Source organism: Photinus pyralis, unplaced genomic scaffold (assembly GCF_008802855.1).
Source record: "Photinus pyralis isolate 1611_PpyrPB1 unplaced genomic scaffold, Ppyr1.3 Ppyr1.4_LG4, whole genome shotgun sequence".
Lineage (NCBI taxonomy): Eukaryota > Metazoa > Arthropoda > Insecta > Coleoptera > Lampyridae > Photinus > Photinus pyralis.
In genome coordinates this window covers 16,708,946-16,729,496 of record NW_022170511.1, presented here as the reverse complement: position 1 = coordinate 16,729,496, position 20,551 = coordinate 16,708,946, and the positions used below count along the sequence as shown (strand labels likewise).

Here is a 20,551-nt window from a genome sequence, read left to right as displayed (position 1 = left end):
GGTAGGTATGTCGTTCATCAAAAAGTTTACCAATTTAATGCGGGAGGGAGAAAATTGTATAGACGAGAGGCAACATTGCCATTTCTGAGAGGATTAAAAGTAAGCAGATGAGGCGCATTATGGACCTCCCAGGGGTGCGAGTATTTCAAAAAAATTTAGGTACAATCTTCTGTTATTATCCGATTTCGGGAGGGAAACGCCTCGAAAATTATTTTTCTAATGCGTACGTTGGCGTATTGAAGTGGAAATTCTACTCAATCTCCTGTTGAAAGCGGAAATTTAAAAAAAACTGATTGTAGCTCTTTACATTTTAAACATTTATGGGAAACGTATTGTCCATATTTAAAATTAGCAATTTATGTGTAAACAACATCAGGTGGACCTTATTTAGGCTGAGATAATACCGAAGATAATAACGGGTCACCCTGTTTTAACTTAATTTAAATCTGGAGGATTTCATTACAAATAAGCACAGAATTGGTTTATTTTATCAGAATTTGCTATTTTAGTGTCTATTTTTTCTATTTTAGAATTGTTTTTAATTGCCTAATTTCTTGTTCAAATTTTATCATTCGTGTGGTGTAAGTTTGTTTGTTTAAATTGTAACATGTGCAATTTGCTTCATGTAAAATTAAAGAACATCTGGGTTTTGCGATAAAGATAACAATTAATTAATTTCAAGACGTACGTGTATTGGGCGCTGATAACAAAGCATACAGGTACCGAAGGGGGCGGGGGCTTAAGCGCTCCTTATTGGTGCCGCATTTGAGATTGAGGGAAGTAGGAGTCTGATGGTTAAGTTTAGTGGAAGTGGCAGTTCTGATAAATACGAAATTAAAGAGAAATAATGGATCGACGGGAAAAAGCGTCTACGTTTCTGTGCCCTAATTTTGTCAAGTAATGGACTTTTTTGTTATTTGAAGACGCAGTTTCGTCACAATCTATGCAGATACAGTTAAGTTGAAGTTTAATGCAGTTTGTCCATTAACGAATGAAAGTTACGTGGATTGTAGAAAAGCAGTTGTAGAAACCGTTTTAGAACGTTATTTTATCAACAAAAGCTTAAGGTGTGCTTAAGGGAAAAGGAAAACTGTACGTAATTTTAAGACTTACTTTGTTTATTTGTGTCGACCGTCTGCGTGTGAGGTAAATGTAAAAACTGGCTTATGTCCCTCTCTGTTTCAGAATAAATTGTCAATCAATTAATTGCCTATTTATTTGAATCCGACCAAGATTCTCTTTTTATTTGTGCCCAAGATTTATCTCAGGCGTTAAACAAAATTTTTGTAATTGATTCTTTGGAAATTTCGAGGCTGCTAAGTCTCCTGAACTATTACTTTCGAGTGATTGTTAAGATTTTGCTTTGTACCTAATGCCGGAGGTGTACGAGAGATCATTGTGCCCTCTACTCTACTCTCTTAGGAGAAAAAACAAATTCCTCTTGCGAGCAGCATAGGTGTTGAACCATTCCCATGTGCATCTTCATTCTCGCAACAAATTTGTGCCTTGATCTGTTATATTACACACACATTTTGGAGGTGTGACCAGTATCCTTCATGCCAAAAATGGCTTTCATTTCATTTCCCACGGTTATACATGTGCATTTCCACATATCGGTTAGGGTCTTATAAAAAGTAATTGTTGAGGTCCATATTGAAGTTGTTTAGATTATTCTCTAACTGGGGCAGCATCGATTGCTGGGTAGAAATGACTCACTCAACCTTCTCCATAATTCCTGTAACACGTTAAATTGAAAATTAAAATTCAAAGTCCCCTATCCGCCACCTGGAGAAGCGTTCACTTTTTCTGTCTTGCGTATCGTACTATTTGGCACTTAATTTTACTTCTATAACGGGTGGCACGAAAATACACTGCCTTTTATTTTCTCACAATTTGACTTTTTGGATCAAAGTTACTGTAATCGAGTTGCAGCTGTAATTATTTAGTTAACTGAACACTAATTCTGTTCAGTTATATAATTATGAGAATTATTTAAAATTGCATGTATTTATCTTATTACATCAGTTATTAGTTGTGAGGATAAATAAAAATAAGGTACACGCAAGCCTACTACAAACAGCACTCCAAAAACTTGGTTAAATGGAAGATGTATGGATTTTTATCATTCAATTTTTTGTTTCGAATTCGTCATTAATTCAAATATTCTCTTCAATTCTTTTCAGAAGCATTTCATTAGACACCGTGAACGATAGTTACAAAAGCACGTTTAAATGCCACCCTTCTCCTAATTATTGCATTGTTTTCATACAGAAATCCCGTGTCAGTAGAGTGACGTTTTCTTAAACGTGCATTTTCAATGAGGCGAGTGTCTTGAGGGTGAGGTGAACTTTCCTCGTCCTCTTGGACGCAGCTTATGTTCTGTTGTACAGTCTGCTGACGAATCTTTTGTGTCGGTTTCCGCTTGCCTGCTAGGGTACCGTGGTGACAGACTATGCATGTATTCACGAATCTAGATGCGAAATTTGCGGTCAGCCCGCGATACTTCCTTCTTCTTTTCCTATATATACCAATATACCCATAATTTGGGATAATATACTATCAAAAGAAAAGTTACAACATTCCATAAATTAGGCTGCATTGTAAAAGAATAATTCCCTGAGTGCTCACTTTCACAGCTGATGTTATTTTCAGTTTGCTTGATAATGATCTTGGCACAACCATGTGGAAAAAATTGAAAATCCCTCTTTTTATGGTGCTAACATAATTTTGTACCTAACTGGGAGAAGCTTTAAAAACTGAAGTTTTATGTTAAATAATTCCGACTAGTCAAACAAATAACTTCCCCCAGTTAAATCCTATTAAAGCACTTGTGTGGCTGTAATTCAACCCAAATTTTTTTAGAAACTCGGAAAAAATTATACTTCCCTTCAAACTTATATGACCTAATTTCTAATTAAATTCTCGCCCACAAAAAATTAAAACAAATTAAGAAATTCTAATTACTTAAAAATATTTTTATAAATGAGTCCTTTTTCATTTACAAACCACACTAACAATAAATGCTCCATGAAAGAAATTTTCTATCTTGGCAATTAGAAAGAATTAGAAAGTTTTGAGTTTTCCAACACTTACTCAGGTAGATTCTTGGGCCTACTAAGCATGTTCTACACTACACTGTTTGCGCAACATTAACAACTAAACCCAACGCCCCAACCGCTTGCGTCGACATTACTTACTCTCCATTTTTTGGGCCAGGTTTTAACGACTTTGTATGCCGCTTTATATTACCCGGTGAGTGTAAACCTGAATGTGGTGAGGAAACTCAACTCCTATTTTTTTTGCTAATAATTAAAAAGAAAATGGCCGTAATGCGTGCTGATTTTAAAGTAGAACTCATTACTTATTGTCCACGCTGTTATTACTTGTTGGAGAACCCCCGTAACATCCAAAGCGGTTTGATAGAGGGCGCTACATACCGATGTAACTACCTGTTATAGGGATACATTCCCGAAACGTAGGTAAATGTAACTATTGACGTCATTGTTTGTTCGCAATTCATTAGTGTCACCCGATCGTTGAATGAGAATGATCGATTTTTGATCGCGTTAGCAAAAGTTGGTCTACGTTGTCTTCCTTAAGAAGAAGTGTACGAGTTAATTATCGTATTCGATATTGAAGCAAATTACGAGTAGAGCGGGTCACGGCCTTCTAAGTTTTATGATAACTGCGATAGGTCTTCAATTTTTGCTGGACATCTCCTTTTTGAAAAAATGACAAATTGCAGCTAAACGACTCATTTTAGTTATCATACATAGGTACAGTCAGACTAAAAATTGACCAAGGAATCGAAATATGCAATTATATACACGGTGTTCTATTCAAAAATGCAACTTTGATATAACTGACCCTATACAACAACTGCAATTTTGCTGAAAATATTTTTAGGTTATAGCCTTAAGAGCCCTTCAACATGCGCCGATCATAAATCCATAATCTTCCGTCCATGCACTAATAGCCCACCCTGCATAGATTAAATAAGTTTAAATTCTTTTTGGGCCCACCTTATGCACTTCGAGTAAATTCCATCTAGCTACGTACTCGTTCTAAGTAACCAGTATCATTGAATCCACGCTAATATTCAAATTAAATCTATTAGCTGGATGTTTTAGTTTTATTATATATCTTTAAAAGGGGGTCACGAATGTGCTAATACTTTTATTCAAGATCGTAATGCAGGTACAGTTAGTTAACTAAGTGTTCCGTTATGTCACAGAAATTTAACATTATTAAACAAATTAAGCGATTATTTTAGTAAACATTCTAAATTACTTTGCTCAGATGATACATTGTGCGCTGGGCTATTTAGTACACTATGTTCCCATGAAAAAAATTGACACGTGCATAAGGTACCTATAGTAAATTAGGTCCTGATAATGAGTCACGGAAGTGCTACGGAAATTCCCAGTTCAAATTAGTAGGAATTTCATGCAGTACCAAGAAAATCCCAAGTGGCACGTTTTTAGTTTGCAGGCCACTTTAATTTTTGGAAAATTAGTCATACAGGTAGTTTTACGCATATGTACTTACTTTCTTTGTGAAAAAGAGAAAGCTTGATCACTTTGACCCTTCGCGTAATATTAATAGTAGATACCTACCCTAATTTAACCTTTTTGCTTAAAAATGTCTTCTATTGTGACCGCTGTTTCGTATTCTTCTTCCTTTAGGTTTATCAGACGTTATAGGTATCACAATTAAAAATACGAACATTTACCTTCCCATCTTTCATCTACATTGAGGTCTAGCGTCCACTTACCATTCATCTTTCTCAATCTGAGGCATATTAGGTAAACAGTTAGCCTTTGATGGGCAATTAAATGCGTTAGTGTTGAAGTTAATTGCTTCAAATCAAAACGAATGTAAGTAGTAGAATAATTAAGCAAACTTTCACGATCAACACAATATGTAGGTAGGTATAATAAAGCAGTGCTTTCGATTTCTGGTGTTCTAGACTGATAGAATTGCTGGTAAGTACTTTCTTCCTCGATAATCGAAGAAATGAGAACCCGTAATTACTGTCACAAATAAAAGACTTCTTCGTTTTTAACTTTTTTTTTAGCCGAGTGGGGTGTTAAAATATCCCAAGACCATTGCTGTAGTAAAAACGTGTGGCCATTAAAACTACCCAAACTCCGAAAGTAGCAAAAGTCCAAAACAGTCATTTGCTTCAGTGTGTTTTGCCATTTTCTCAAAAGCTTGCAAATAAATGGAACTTTTGCACCACAAACCGAAGCAGCACAAAATTTAATTCACACCTATTTATACAAAGCGTTTTACTATTTTCCAAACGAAATTTGTTAGTTTTTACTTTATACTGTACCTGTAATTTGAATGGATCACTCAACAATTATCAAAACATCTACACATTTTATGCGATTATGTAATCGGATGTTTTTGAGCATCGTCTAAATTAGGGGATTAACCAAAGAAAGAGTTTGCACATTTTTATGCAAGGAGCTCAAGCTAATCTTTATAATGTCATAGGTCATTGTAAACTAAACAAAAACATCGCATTTATCAGTCTCAGGTCATATTTATCATGTTCCTATAATTGTTAAATACGAATGGTACTTACTCCCTTTTCTATACATGAAACTTGTCTAACTATAGAATTTCATTTTTGCAACATTCAGTTATCTCAATTTATTTTTGCGTTGTAAAGTCTGCCCGTTGTAGGTACATATACTCGGAAATATGTGGGGAAGGGGGGGGGGGGTTGCTAGAACAGTTGGTAGCATTATCTAAGGGTTTGGTACTGTTTCAAAAGATCAACTAAAAATGAAGATGTTTATTGGAACACGAATCAAAAAATAGTATGGTTCCAACTTCACTTTTCTTTACATTTTTCATGAAGTAAAACACTGATGTACTTCATGTAACCAATACTAAAAAATGTCAATTCCTGTCTCGTGATCACGTCTCAAATCTAATTAATTATCTACATTTTTAATATTTGTAAGTAATCCAACGCCTGATACATTTTCCTATTTAAAATATTCCGGATGCTAAATAAAATTTAACCCACATAAAAGAATGAACTTAAAATTCCACTTCACAATTAATGAAAATACCTATATGTTCACGGAATAAATTGCCCTGGGTCGACCTCTTCAGGAATGTCAAAACTTTTCTGTTTTTATACAATGCAAACATTTAAAAAAACTTACATTTATCGAAGGTGGCTCCAAATTATAGTCGAGTTTGTCCTTTTAAAAAGTAGCAGCAATTCAAAAAATTGGATGGTAGAACGCCTTTTGCAATACAATTCGCCCTCTTGTACCACCTGGTAAATTTGGCTACTCGTTGGATGTGAATTTTGAAAGACGATTGACAATTTGAAACACGAGCAAACTAGGCTTCAGGTTTCTCGAAATTTGGTAATTGAAATTTTGTTTACTCAGTGGAACATGTACCAATGTTCCGTAGTATGGAAATGGTTAATTTTCCCCTTGTATACTTAGGGTTTTAACAATCAGCAAAAAGCATGAATTACTTGTCTTAACTTTTTACCGGTTACCGCGTTTGCCCCAGAATTTTATTGTCGCCCCGTATAAACAAAAGAGGCGCACAAATTTGGTCAATAAATTTGTTTTTTTGTAACCACTCCAAAATATAAACGCAATTAAACGTTCTGTACACCGCAACCCGTTTGTGGTAAAACATTTTTAAACGAGATCACGCTGATCAAATAATGCAACCAAATGTTCGCTCACGTAACTACGCCACTTTATATTACTTTTACTTGTGATGGCAACTCGCAGTGAATTTACCCAAAAATAACTTATGGTAGAGTAGTTTTCCCTTGTAATTCGGCAAACTTTCAAATAAACGTATCACGTACAACTACGCGGCTGTTAAATCTTCCGTATACAGTTGAAAATAAATGTTACAGAATGTGCCGCGCCCGACTTACATAGGTTCGCCTGGAAGCTTCGGCAAAAAATCTCCCTCCCCCACCCAATTTTTGCGAATGTTGGCGCAAAGTTCATAAAATTTAGAGTCTGGATTAACTTTAAAAACCCCAGACAAATAAAGGGTGTTAAAAGTAGCGTGTACACATTAAAGATGTTAACCAGGCTTAATCGCATCATGTTCCTTTGCTTCTTTTTGACATTTGTACCATGCGATCAAAAAATAGTTGCTGCCGAGTCATCTTTGGAATTTTTGTTTACATGGGAAATCATATTTAAACTGAATTCCAATGGCGACTCGACGTTAATCCTTTTTTGATCGCCCGTTGCTTTTGTTTCTATAAACATTTGGCAAATTGAACCATTGGAGCGTAAAAAGTCGACCAACGCGTTAAAATTGCGAAAACGTTTTACGATAATGGGCATTTGAAAAAATTACGTTTAGCGCATGATCATTTCGGTCAACCGACCTACCGAAGTACAATTGACAGAATCGTGCAGAAAAATGTTACGATATCTTGGTCTGCGGTGGGGATTTGGAAGATATGTGGTGTCAACGAGGGATGCATTATCTCCCGAAACGGTGATATCAACTGGCCCCCAAGATCGTGCGATTTGACCCCGTTGGACTTCTTCCTTTGGGGTTTATTTTAAGTCTAAAGTGTATGTGGGAAAGCCAAACACCATTCAAAAGTAAAAGGCGGCCATCATCGCGTCGATCAACACCGTGAAGGGGCATTTATGTGCCCAGGTCGCCGAAAATGTAGACAAACGCAACAACGTCTGGCTCCAAAACCGTGGCAAACATTTGATTGAAATTGTTTTCCACGCCTATAATTACCACCAACCAAATAAACATATTATAAAATAACACATTTCTAAATCGAGCCTGAACTCGCCTTTTTATTCAAATTATTTATGTTGACACTTCTGTTACGACACCTTTTAGAAGAGATGATCAAATTTTGCATTTGTTTAAGTAGAAGAAGAAATTCGTTAATATATAAAAAGGAACCACAATTTTATATATTAAAGAATCTCAACGAACCCCAAAAAAATGGAGAATTACATTACATATAGAAGAAGAAATTCATATAGATGGGTCCACGGTCCACCGATATCCCAATTTTAATTATGCATAAAAATGGGATATTAAATTGTTGTCAGTATTGGTTAGATGAGGGATAAATTCTAAAAAAAGGTTGCCACTATTAGTATATTTAAATCTGTGCCACTATACTCCATTCAGCGGTGGAAACCACTTTAATTAGAGGTCAGTGATGGAAACCAGAGAGAAGCTTTGACCTTCACTGTGATTGGTTAAAACACGAGTCAGTATTAGGCTGAAAAATAAAACAAGTGACGAATTTTGTAAGCTGGTAGTTTACTGAATTCTGTTGCCAACTAAACTTTCGAACTGTCATTAGATCATTAGCTGTTAATGTCAAAAATCCAAGCGTGAAATCGTTTGATTTATTTCTGTTCGCAATGCTGGATATTTCTATACAATAATTTGGTACCGTTTTATATTTTTCCTGTGTGTACTTATCTTCACACACAGCGCCATCTAGTAGGTACTTTCATATAATGAATGCAGTGTATTTAGGTATACAGTGGCAATCGTACCGGAAATTAAAATAATATTTAAATAAGAGATGAAAACGGAAGCGTAATTACTTGATATTTCGAGTTTATCTTAGTTGTCTGCATGTTGTCAGCTCAAGTAAAAGGGCGACATCCCTTCATTTTCCGGTTTAATATAACTGGTCCACTTTCCGGTAAGGAATTGCAAAAAAATTTGTGCGAGTAGCCTGAATAAAAGGTTTAAGGGTAAGAAAGATAAGTATAAACAGTAAATTTTGCACCTACCCGTTACAAGACTAAACATAAGCAAGATACCAAGAATCTCATACGATTTTCAGTAGGGGAATTTTTTGCCACTCGTATTCGGAAACTAGACTTTTGATCCGGCTCATATTCAATAGCACTGATCCTTGAACTGAGAACTCGTAGAAATCAATTAGCGAAGGTTTGGCATCGCTATATCTTTTCGTTCACGAGTTAGTTAGTTTCTTTCGAAAAATTCCCATAAAAACAGTGCGTGAATCTTTTTGTATCTTTAAATATCCTCGGTTCTTTTGTTCATGTATCCTATGTAAACCAAATTTATACATAATTTATATATAATTTTGGTGGGTGATATTAGTTAGTAAAAAATATTTGAATGCTATAAAATAAATAGTAGTGACTCAAAATTTCGAATCTTAAATGATACATCCTGTATATGTATTTTTACATTTTTGAACGTTCAAATTTCAGTTGCGGTTTCTACGATCATTAAAGAATATTCTCCGGAAATATTTACAATACTGATTAATACAACTTCAACTTTCATCTCCTTTCAAAATAGAATCAGCAGCGCTGCGATCATTACTGGCACCTCCAACAAGGTCACAACACTCACTCACATCGCGACGTGCTCGAATGATAACTGTAAGAATGATGATTACATGACTCATCTACTCTACATATTAACCAAATCACTTACTAATGTCGATGTCTTTATCTTTCTTATTGACGACTGCTGCCGGTGCTGCAGCTATAGACACCACTAACATGGTTGCCATTATGGCAAAAACAAAGAATTTGAAGTTCATGGTTTTGAGTTGTTTTGGTGCAGGATGTTGGTACTGGTTAACTATTTGCTTGGTCAAAATTTATATACCCAACTTTTTTTGACGTCAGATTCTGAGATATCTACTGCAATCGGATGTTTTGGGGCATCGTCTAAGTTAGGGGATTAACCGAAGAAATAGTTTGCACATTTTTATGCAATGAATTCAAGCTAATCATTATAATGTCATAGGTCATTCTGAATTACAAATGGCGTTTATCAGTTTTTGGTCATATTTATCATGTTCCTACAATTGTAGAGATACGAATCTTCGCAATTATCTGCAATACCTTTAAATGCATCTACGTTGCTACCGTATTCTGTCTAAAATCTAATTTGCTACATTTTGACCGCTATTCTAAACCTATTCAAAATCATGATCAGCGGAACGAACCTGACGAAATAATGTATGGAAGCAAGGTCACAAATTTCGTCCAGAAAAATGGACGGAAGAAGTACGAGTTTCTAAAAAGAAGATTCAAAAAATTTAGAAAAGACATAAATTTAAACCATAATAAAGTTAATATTGTTCAAAATATAAGATACTGGTAACAAGGAAATTACATACAATTTGTAACTACAACTACAGGGCCGTTTTAGTTTCAGTGTTTCTTTGCTTTATTTTGTGCACAAAATTATATACGCAATTTTTGACAGTGGCTGCACTCTGATGCTTTGAAATATTACAAAACAAATTACCAGAATTGCTGGACCTTTGTCACAGTGAAATGAAATATTTTTTCAACAGGATGAGGCACCCGCTCACAATTCAAGGTCAGTTACAGAATATATTTTAAATGCGATTTTAACAGACGTTGGACTGGCACACACAAACCAATCAGATGACCGCCTAGGTCACCGGACTTCATGGCCCTACTTAAAAATCAAAATAATATACAGGCTGTTTCCAATTAAGTCGGCACTATTGCTAACTTTCTCAGTTGTTGTTGTTACTGAATCAAATATGTAATTACGAAAACAACAACATCGCATTTTACAGATAAAGTGAGCGATTTTATTGTTTAGTGTTAGTTTACCTACGTGTTTGTGTTTTTATACAAAATTTATGTATCGTTTATGTGACTTTGTCAATATCAATGTTATACCTATTGTCTGCTGACAGCAAATATATATTATTATATTATTATTATTATTATTTTCAATTATTAACGAACTCCTAGTGGCTCTCCGTCTGTTAACACGATATCTCGATAACGAATCGACCTATTACGATGAAATTTTTTAGGTGGATTCCTTATCGAATTTGTAGATCGGGGTTCGTGAATTGGAAATGGCAATTGGCTATTTGACAATTTTCATTAAACGAATATGATCTCATACGATTTACTTTTCAAGTATATTATTTAGAGCAATTCAACAAAAGACTGTCTATACATAAAGTATATGACATTAAATGATTCACCTACATTTCAGGTAAAATGACTATGTAATCGACAGTCTTCTTTTATAACCCACTTTACGATTCTTTTTTCGAACGAAATTATACTTAAATGCTTATACTTTCTGGGAATTGCGAATTTGGAGCTTCACTTTACTGGCCATATCTAATATGTGCATCGAGGTATTAAATTTAAACTTCTATATACAACCATTGTATTTATAACGATACTACGTATATTTTACTTAGACGCCGTGACTGGATAAAATACGATCCAAGGACATTAGACATTTTTAAGACGTACCTACTCAGATATGAAAGGATAGTACCGTGAAATCCGGAAGGAAAATTTGACCAAAATAATTTTTGCTTCATTTCTTCGATTCCAAATTAGTTTAATAAAGAATATTTTAAGCCACGCAAGCTTTATTTATATCACCGATTGCGTTCGAAGAACATCAAAATGTTTTTCTTCGATTGCCAAAAAACTTACAATTCGATTTTGAAGTTTTGACTCCACCATCAGTAAAATCTTGTCGGGGGCAACCACATTCCCTTTGTCGGTATACACTTCCGACGCCCCTTTCCCCAGCAACTGGCATTTTGGTAGATTTCACTAAAACCCTCCACAAAATGGTACTCAATTTTTGGGGCACTGCTCATAGCTCGATCTTCTGTTGGCGAGACGAGAAAGAACAACCGCGATTCAAGCTTTAACAATCTGACATTTATGGCGGAAGCTATCTTTTAGGCGCCCAAAGTCTAATATACCCCTCGAAGACGTGCGCCTTGCAAAAGGTGGTTAATTTCGCCCCTAGGAAAATAACCAAATTTTTCTGTTTAGTTTGTGGCCTCTGAGAATTGGTATGGTTTGATGATGAAAAACGTATGTGCGATGAAATTGTAGGTAGGTACTAGATGTAACGACTGGTTAAAAGATTTAGTTTAATTGCTTTAAAATTTATAAAAATGGAACTAGCTCCATCGAATCAAACAATTTAAATCTTACCTTGTCACTCTTGCAGTGGTAAATAATTTGTGTTCAGATTTCGTCTTGGGTGAGAATTCCTCTAGGTCAAGATCCATATTCGCTGGTACATGAAGTCTTTTCTTAGAAGAACTCACACAAGTCCTTAGGTCAGCGTCATCACATATAATCAGGTAGGTAAGTACGACAAGTTCATTAACATTTGGCACACGTAGCTCATTTCGAGAGCACTTTACTCTCTACGTAGTAGTAAGGTAGGGCCGATTCTAAATATGACCTTGAGCTGTGAAGGTCATTAACTTTATTGTCCGGGGGGAATGACCTTTTGATAAAAAGGTTATTGACCTCGTTGTCTGTTCTAAAACCCTTTAGCTTAATGGTTTTGATCTCCGCTAATTGCATAATGGGGCGCAGTGATTATATAGCCCGCTCGTCGTGTATATCAAATAATCATGGCATGGCTAGAGTATGCTGAGCAATCGTGGATGAAGGCGAGAGATTTTGTAACAGCTCAAGCAAAAGTTTTCAGCGTTAGTATTTGACGCAGAACATGAAGCAATATATGGCAATGGTGAATATAGTGAGCAGGAATGTCTGGCCATCACTCAATCGACGTGATGACTAAAAGGGTATTGCTCTCTGCTGCTATTGCAGGTCGTTAAACTCAAAGCTGAGCTACTAAAGGGGTATTAACCTCGTCTCGTTGCTGCTAAGGATTATTGCTCTTAATGGGTTGTTGACCGTTAAGGGTTTGCGAACAAGATGAGGATTTGTAGTTTGGCTAATGAACATATATAAAGTGCTCGTCTGGATGAAGCTTCATTCCATTAACAAGCAAGATGACAAAAGCACCTATAAGAAGACATACAGCTGCACCGGCCAATATGCATCAGAGGCGAAAACGATTAGAAGATTTGCTGATAGAAATAAAAAAACTCAAATGGGATCTAGAAGTTTTGGGAGTACAGCGAAAACTAAAAACTGTCCAACTGGGCTAGGAAGGAGCAAATATGTATTCTCTAATATTTTTGTATTAATATAATAAAGAGCAGCGCTGTAAGTGTTTTATTCTTAAAATTAATTTATAAATGTGAGGTATATTTCTCTGTAGAAGAATTACTGCGATATGTATCGATTATTTATCGATCGTTTCGATCGGTCCATTATGAAACGAGTTCGATTGGGGTGAAATGTATTCATTATACGTAAAAGCATTAATATTATGCCAATCAAATTAAGGATTAGTTTAAGAATATTTATACCGCCGATAATTTCGCTAAATACGGGGCACTGCATTTTTATTAGCCGTATTTATTGTTACAGTTTGGGGGGGTGGTGCTGCATGAAACTTTTCCAAATAGTCGCTTATCGACCTTTTTGATTGATCCGTTGGTAAATGAAATGTGATTGCATTCATTATACTCAATTATTAAGTTTACCATTTGGTTAAAAATAATAATGTCGATAAACAGATTTTGCTAATTACGCGATGTGAACATAAACTGCATTTTTTATAAAGAATAAGGAAGTCAAAGTTCCAAGAACGAGGAAAAATTCTTTCTGAGATAAGAGGTTACTGAACAGCACCTGCAATTACGAGCGCGCGATTCTAAGTATAGAGCTTATCACCTGCAAATTGTGAAAAATTATGTACTTACACTTTAATAAACGTAATAATGCATTTCCCAATTTATCAATTAGCAGAAAATATGTACGTACCTACCTATATGAAAGCAACACTCATTTTTGTACCGGAATTATTTACTTCTTTTTCCCAAAATACACGAAAGCGCATACAAACAACTGTAATTACTCCTTTTGGAGGAAATTCGTCCAAATATTACACTATTTGTTTATATCATTCGATGGTAGACGACATACACTTTCCGAATTCCATCCCAAAAATATTTTTTTCATAAAAGAAACCACGAAAATTTGAATTTTAAGGAGCAACGACGTTTGAGCTTTACGAGCCTGAACTATTCGTCGTTTCAAGGCCATCTCCTTATTATCCATGATCAACGGAACAGGTAAACAGATAAAAAACAAGAGAGAACAGATACACTGGGACAGGGGTCTGTTTCTCAATAAGCTGTTTATTTGAAAGATGTTTATTTTTTGGAAGCTGTTGCCTTGATAGCTGTTTATTTCCAACTGAATAATAAACACGTTCTCATGGTATTATATAGTGATCGAAACCTTTCCTGAAACGACCGTTTGGCACATCCGCATCCTTATTTATCACCATAAAGCCATATGGAATTCGCCAACTTTCCGAGCACATCTCTCGGAAGAGCTGCATTGTTATGATGGGAGCGACGTGATCTTCATAAATGTGTCGCAAATTCAAATCGTCCTGTTCGAATAAGACAATTAAGTTAGCATTATCTCGAATCAATTGTTTAGGAATTTTAGAATACGTCTGACCCAAGTAGAAACAGTCGACGGCGTTATGCCTCCCCATTGAAAAGTACGCTCTAATGTTATCCTGTTTTTCACAAGCGATATCATCAAATATAAAAACTGAATTAGGGTTAGCCGCATTTGGTTCCATGATGTCAGCATTCTCGCTAAATGTGAAGAAGCCAATATCCTTCATCGGCTTCAGAATTTCCCCCAAAAGCCTATATTTGTCCTGATTCAGCGATTTAGAATAGACGTACACGTGTTTAAAGCGTAGACCGTTGAGCTCAGTAAGCAGACTGAGCATCGTATTTGTTTTACCGCAATTTGAAGGTCCACAGATTAAGCATCTTATGCTATTTGGAAGTAACTCGCCATGTTTTTTGTGCTTCACATTTGACGTTATAAAAGTATCTAGATTTTGAATGGGCAGCTTATGCTCCTGCGTCACCACCTTCATTTTAGACGGTTGTAATAAAACTACCAGCATTTTCATCATTACATTTTATTTATACATTAAAAAAAATACAACTTATAGTTTTTTCACTTCCCCGGTCAGAGGATTGTATTGAACTAGTGCGTCGTGCAGGATCAGGCAATAAGCAACCGTTCCCGCCTCGAAGGCCTCCATCGACTCCATTTCCAGCTTAACATCTACAGTCGAATGCTTCAGAGATTCGTTTTGTTTCGAACAGTCCAGCACAAAGATTGGGCAACTTTTAAAATACAAATAGTCAAACAGAGCGTCTTGCTCATCCTTGGCATAATAATCTCGTCGAAAGTTTACATAGTTTTGGTATGCCGTTATGTACTTGTTTGCATTAAAATCTAAATGCATCGCTTCGTACGGATAACTTTCAGAGTTGAGATGCAGTTTTAGATTTCGAATTTTCACGTTATCGAAATCGCCCACTCTCGCCTCGTGCGAAAACTTCTTCCCGCTACGTTGTAATGCCACAATTGCCCATCGCGGTTTTTCTAATTGAGTTGAGGTCTTGATTGGCCATACATCCGACTGTGCCTGTTTCAATGCGGGTAATTCGTACAGTTCCCACTGCCGAAAAGGTATTGTAATTGTTGCACCCTTATTGATCCGTTCGTAAAGGCCAATTTTGGCACTGTCGCTAACCGTCACGTGCGGAACTTTCCATTGAATTTTTGATAACGTTATTACTGCATCGTCGGCGGTTCCCATGTAACAATCGGAGCCGCTTCTAGAACGGATTAGCACCAATTCTTGTCGCATGTTCACGATAACTTGGCGGTAATCCTCCATGCTTCCGAATAAATGTTTGAGCGGTATACAGACAGCGAAATGTTTTTCTTTGTTGCTCTTGTTGTAATCTACTTGAACGGATTCGTTTGTGGGTGACCATCCCAAATGCTGCATACCTTTGCTTTCGGTAAACGTATACGATACGTATCCTTTGAGTGAGGATGTAATTCCAGGATTCCTAGACACGTCCACTTTTTGTCCTCCCAACTCGTAGCGAATTTCTTCAAAGAGAAATGGCGCGAAATTGTTTGTTAGGGTGCACGTTTTTGCAATGGCACCCTCTCCTTGCGACTGACTCCATTCAATTTTTCCCTCTATGTACAAGAAGCTATCGTATGTGGCGGTTATCAGTTCTTGATTTTGAATTAATATACGGATTTCACTGGAAAGTCCAAAGTTCGAAGATCCTCCGTATGGGAGATAGGTGTGAATATCGGACTTGATTACGGTCTCATCAAAACGTGCGCTTTGAAAGACGTTTAACGAGTCTGCAGCCGCCGACATTTCCCACTTTCAGTCCAATGGATTCCAAGAAATATTTTTCTGCTGGCGTTAGTGTGCCCGGGCCCTGTCCCGATTGAGAATAACTCGATTTCCGGTTGCTTCGTTTATTTATAGTGTTGAGGAAGGATGGCACTGGACCTTGATTAATACGTAACCCCATATTCTTTTAACTCTAATCGTACTGTAAATGGCTCACTTTCCCCGAAATCGATTGGTTCCCCCTTTTGATTTGTCAACTTTATGGTTATATTACTAATTCTACTGGTATTTACTTCCAAATATTGAGTATTACTGGGAATTTTATCTAAGCGGTAACCCGGTGGAACAGAAACGTCTATTTCGTAAAGGACTTTAGCGGGATTTCCGTTTCGATAGGATCCCGTGATGAGATTGCACTCTATGTGAATGTTGGTATGTTTAATGATTTGTATATCTAAAGCAGATGTATGTAGAACGTTCGCTTCTAATATCTTCGATTCGAAACCGAGCATGCGCCCTATGCAGTCTCTTGGAGTAAAATCTATATCAAAGTCGCAGCTAAGTTCGCACTTGAGCGTATTGTTATTTGCACGTAAACTAAAGCGATTTGTTGGAATGCGAGCTTTTATATACGCGCTTAGTTCTTCCAACTCGTATGCACCGTGCGGAATTGCTATTCCGTGTGAATTATCACCTCTTCTATAATAGAATTTATCGTTTCCCGCGTGAATATTTCTAATACTGTTACAGCCATAGAAACCGACCACTCCGATTACGTACAATTTCTCCGAAGCAAGTTCTATGGGTGGATAAAAATCATGACTAGCTGTATTTCCAACGCCCTCTATGCTGAAGGTTGTCGACATTGTGACTACAGACACCGAGATAATATGCGTGTTATTTATACAGAAATTTTAAGCACAGATGGCCGCAATTCGTTGTTCCGAATTGTTGCTCTTGCCCGTAATTATAATAGATCTTACAGTCGCGGAAATACTCGATCACTTCTCGTGGTGGTGAAATATTACCGAAACTATCATAGTACCAAACTCGCCCGCCGCGTTTTTTGTAAGAGACCCAATGAGTGCCACGCCCACTTTGGCTATCTAAATTAATAACACCGGCTTCATTTTTCCATGGCGCTGTAGGCATATGATCTCGCATAAACACGTCCCTAAAGTATGGCACCCACCCTTTTGCATGCTTACGTAGATCTACATCGGTCAACGGCCTGTTCGGCAATTTTTGAAGTTTTTTTTTTTTAATGCAAAGCCAGACTACCCCCAGATTTGTAAGGTTTCAAGTACAGCGCCCCGCCGCTTTTATTTCCTATAGCTATCGATTCCATCGTACGGTTATGACGCGAGGTTTCATCCAGCATTTTACGGGCATCACGAGAAGCATTCACTGCTTTAGCAATGCCTGCGGCACCACCTGCCAATGCCCCTACTGCTGATAAACCGGCGAACAAGGGTATCAGAAATGGTAAAAAGCCGCCCTCTTTTGGTATGGGAATAATTCTAGGTAAGCTCACATTTCGTCTACCCCCTAATCTTCTAACGGCCAAATTTGCGGCCGTAACAGCTGACTTTATTACGTCAGCGGTATTCCCACTTTTCCTCATTTTCTTAGAAATCGTTCTACGCAGGTTCAATAAACTGCTTTTTTTCCCCTTAACTCCCATCCCTAACTTTCGTTTCACCTTCATGATTGTGCCTACTGTGAGAGCCGCTGCTTTTTCCCCAAACTTTGCGTCGGAAGCTTTTAACCGTTCCCAAGCTTTGCGTTCTAAAACCCGATCAGCTTGATGTCGATTTTCCAAGTCTTGGTTATCCCTATAGCTAATGTCGTGCTCCCTACACTGAGCGTCTAGTGGGTTTATACCGGGATCTCCTCGCCTTAGCCTTTTGTCTAATTTAGTACCAGGTCCGCAATACTGATAGCCGGGAATATGTAATTCAACTGGAAGTTTGTTTATGAGAGTATTAACCAAGCCAGACCCACCCGTACACTTCCGCTTCCGATTCAACATTGTTGGAGTGTGGCAATTAGTTGGCGTATTTATAGGTAATCGTCCATCAAATGAAAACACTCTAATAAAATAACAAACTTTATTGAGGTTGATATATGTGATACATTAAATAAGTAGGTCGATAGTGTAGGATTTCCATCATGCAAACTGTATTGTGTGAATTTACATTGTACTTATAATTTAACACATTCTCAATATCGCGATAGATGTCATCGTTGTCCCCATCGTCGCCAAATTCCATTCTCCGAAAGTGTCGGTAGTTATTCACCTCTTCAATGATGTTTTGATAGAAACAGGGCAGCGCGTAAGTTTCCAATAATTCTAGTCGATAATTGATTATATCTTTTAAGTTGAAAAATTCTTCAATGTCGTTCTTATTCATTGTGCAAAAGTGGTTGCCACGTTTAATTGTTACACTTTTCAACATCTTCTCGACATCCTTTACCGATTCCCAATTGTAGTAAACTGTGATATTGATATTAAGCGATTCCTCACTTTGATCATATTCGATATCTTCTTCTTTGACATTCGACCAAGTAATACGATTTGCAACTTCATGAGATCGAAGAAATTTCATTTCAAGGTATGCTTGCCACTTGAGAAGCGTTTCCCAATCTTCCTTCACCATCACTATAGCACCGCCGGAAGAGCTTGCGATTCTTAAAACTGGTGTAAGGTTAAGATGTGTACTATATCCGATTTCAATGTATTGACCATTCAAGAGATCGTATGAGGTACAATCGATTAAGCGTTCTTCGATCGCTTTATTATGCATATGATCTACTTGGGGAGGTGAAGGTGTAGCACTGTGACTACAACACCAACACGAACACGTAAGGTAGTTATTATTGCAGCTATTTTTAGAATCCATGTCCATAGGAACAGTACACCTTGAGGATCACGATGAAACTGAGGTATTTTTTATGATGGACAGTATATTTATGAAATGAAAACCATTTTATATATCATGTTTATTTACATTTCTAATACACAAATCTTTTATTTACATCATAAACTTTAAGTTAGTCGTTTGCCCTGCAGATCCAGCACTTGTTATATAAACCTCTTTATTGGCTAAGGAGTCTTTGAATGTTTGTAAACGATTATCCTCCTTAAAGTAGTTGTAGAAACGTAAGGGAAGCACAGATTTAAAGTTTCCAGTCTCCACGACTACCCGGTCACCATATTTTGTGTTGATTGTGTCGATGCCGATGATTCGATATTTCTCCCCCACCTCCAGGTCTTTTACATTTTTGAACGGCTTACAGAAAGTGGTATTGTTCAGTGTATCAAGATCCATTTTAACCAGTTCGCGTACGGTGTCGGAATGATTTTAAGCACTACTGCAGTTACACTTATATTGCTGACGTTGTGGAGGGGAGGCGAATCGTTCACGATAGACTTTGTCCCGATGCCTTTTCTCTAATACCGAAGACAAAACTCGACTAAGTTGTTCGATTTTATTTCGGAAACGAAATCTATCGAGCGCGTCTGTTTCCCACGAACCTCTTCGTGCTTTACCGTAAGCAAACGACCACGCTACCATTATGTACACTTCATTCCGTGATTCGTCAATTGTAACTCTCTTCTTCATTTTCAGTCCAGTCACTTAACTCACTAATAAATTGTTCTAACTGGGCCTCTATCAATCTACGTACTACACATTTCTCACATATTTTACTGTTTAAATAACTCTCACATATCTCTTCGCCCAACTCATATTTTTTGGCGATGGCCAGACACTCCTGCTCACTATATTCACCATTACCATATATTGCTTCATGTTCGGCGTCAAATACTAACGCCGAAAATTTTTGCTTAAGCCGTTCTACCGCTGTTACAAAATCTCTCGCCTTGCTCCACGATTGCTCAGCATACGCTAGCCATGCCATGATTATTTGATATACACGACAAGCGGGCTATATAATTACTGCGCCCCACTATTCCATTAGCGGAGATCAAAACCATTAAGCTAAAGGGTTTAAGCACAGACAACGAGGTCAATAACCTTTTATCAAAAGGTCAGGGGCTTGAAGGTGAACGACCTTTAAATAGAAAAGGTCATTCCCCCGAACAATAAGGTTAATGACCCATAACGCTCAATGACCTTCACAGCTCAAGGTCATATTTAGAATCGGCCCTACCTTACTACTCTACGTATTTATATCTGTACTTATCGCTATGATATTATTTACACTTGATGCGTCTCAAACTTCTCGAAATTTAAAATTAATGCGATCACAAAAACGAGATTAGTTTGTGGTCGCTACCTGCGAGCGAATACGACCACGCTCTCCGCGAATTGGTTTGTTTTTGTTCTTCGTTAAATAACACGAATATTAATTAAGCACTAATCTCTATATCCCG

General features: G+C 37.0%; 1 protein-coding gene and 1 long non-coding RNA gene across 2 annotated transcripts; both read right to left on the bottom strand.

The window, feature by feature from the left end:
* Nucleotides 1-8,337: 8,337 nt before the first annotated feature.
* Nucleotides 8,338-9,611, bottom strand: LOC116167978. Its single transcript, XR_004144682.1, has 3 exons — nucleotides 9,478-9,611; nucleotides 8,799-9,420; nucleotides 8,338-8,740 (listed from the first exon to the last, which is right to left on the bottom strand). It is a non-coding gene; the product is annotated as an uncharacterized LOC116167978 (long non-coding RNA).
* Nucleotides 9,612-14,925: 5,314 nt separating this feature from the next.
* Nucleotides 14,926-16,173, bottom strand: LOC116168117. Its single transcript, XM_031483789.1, has one exon. The coding sequence runs from the start codon at nucleotides 16,171-16,173 to the stop codon at nucleotides 14,926-14,928; it is 1,248 nt and encodes a 415-aa protein (XP_031339649.1).
* Nucleotides 16,174-20,551: the final 4,378 nt, after the last annotated feature.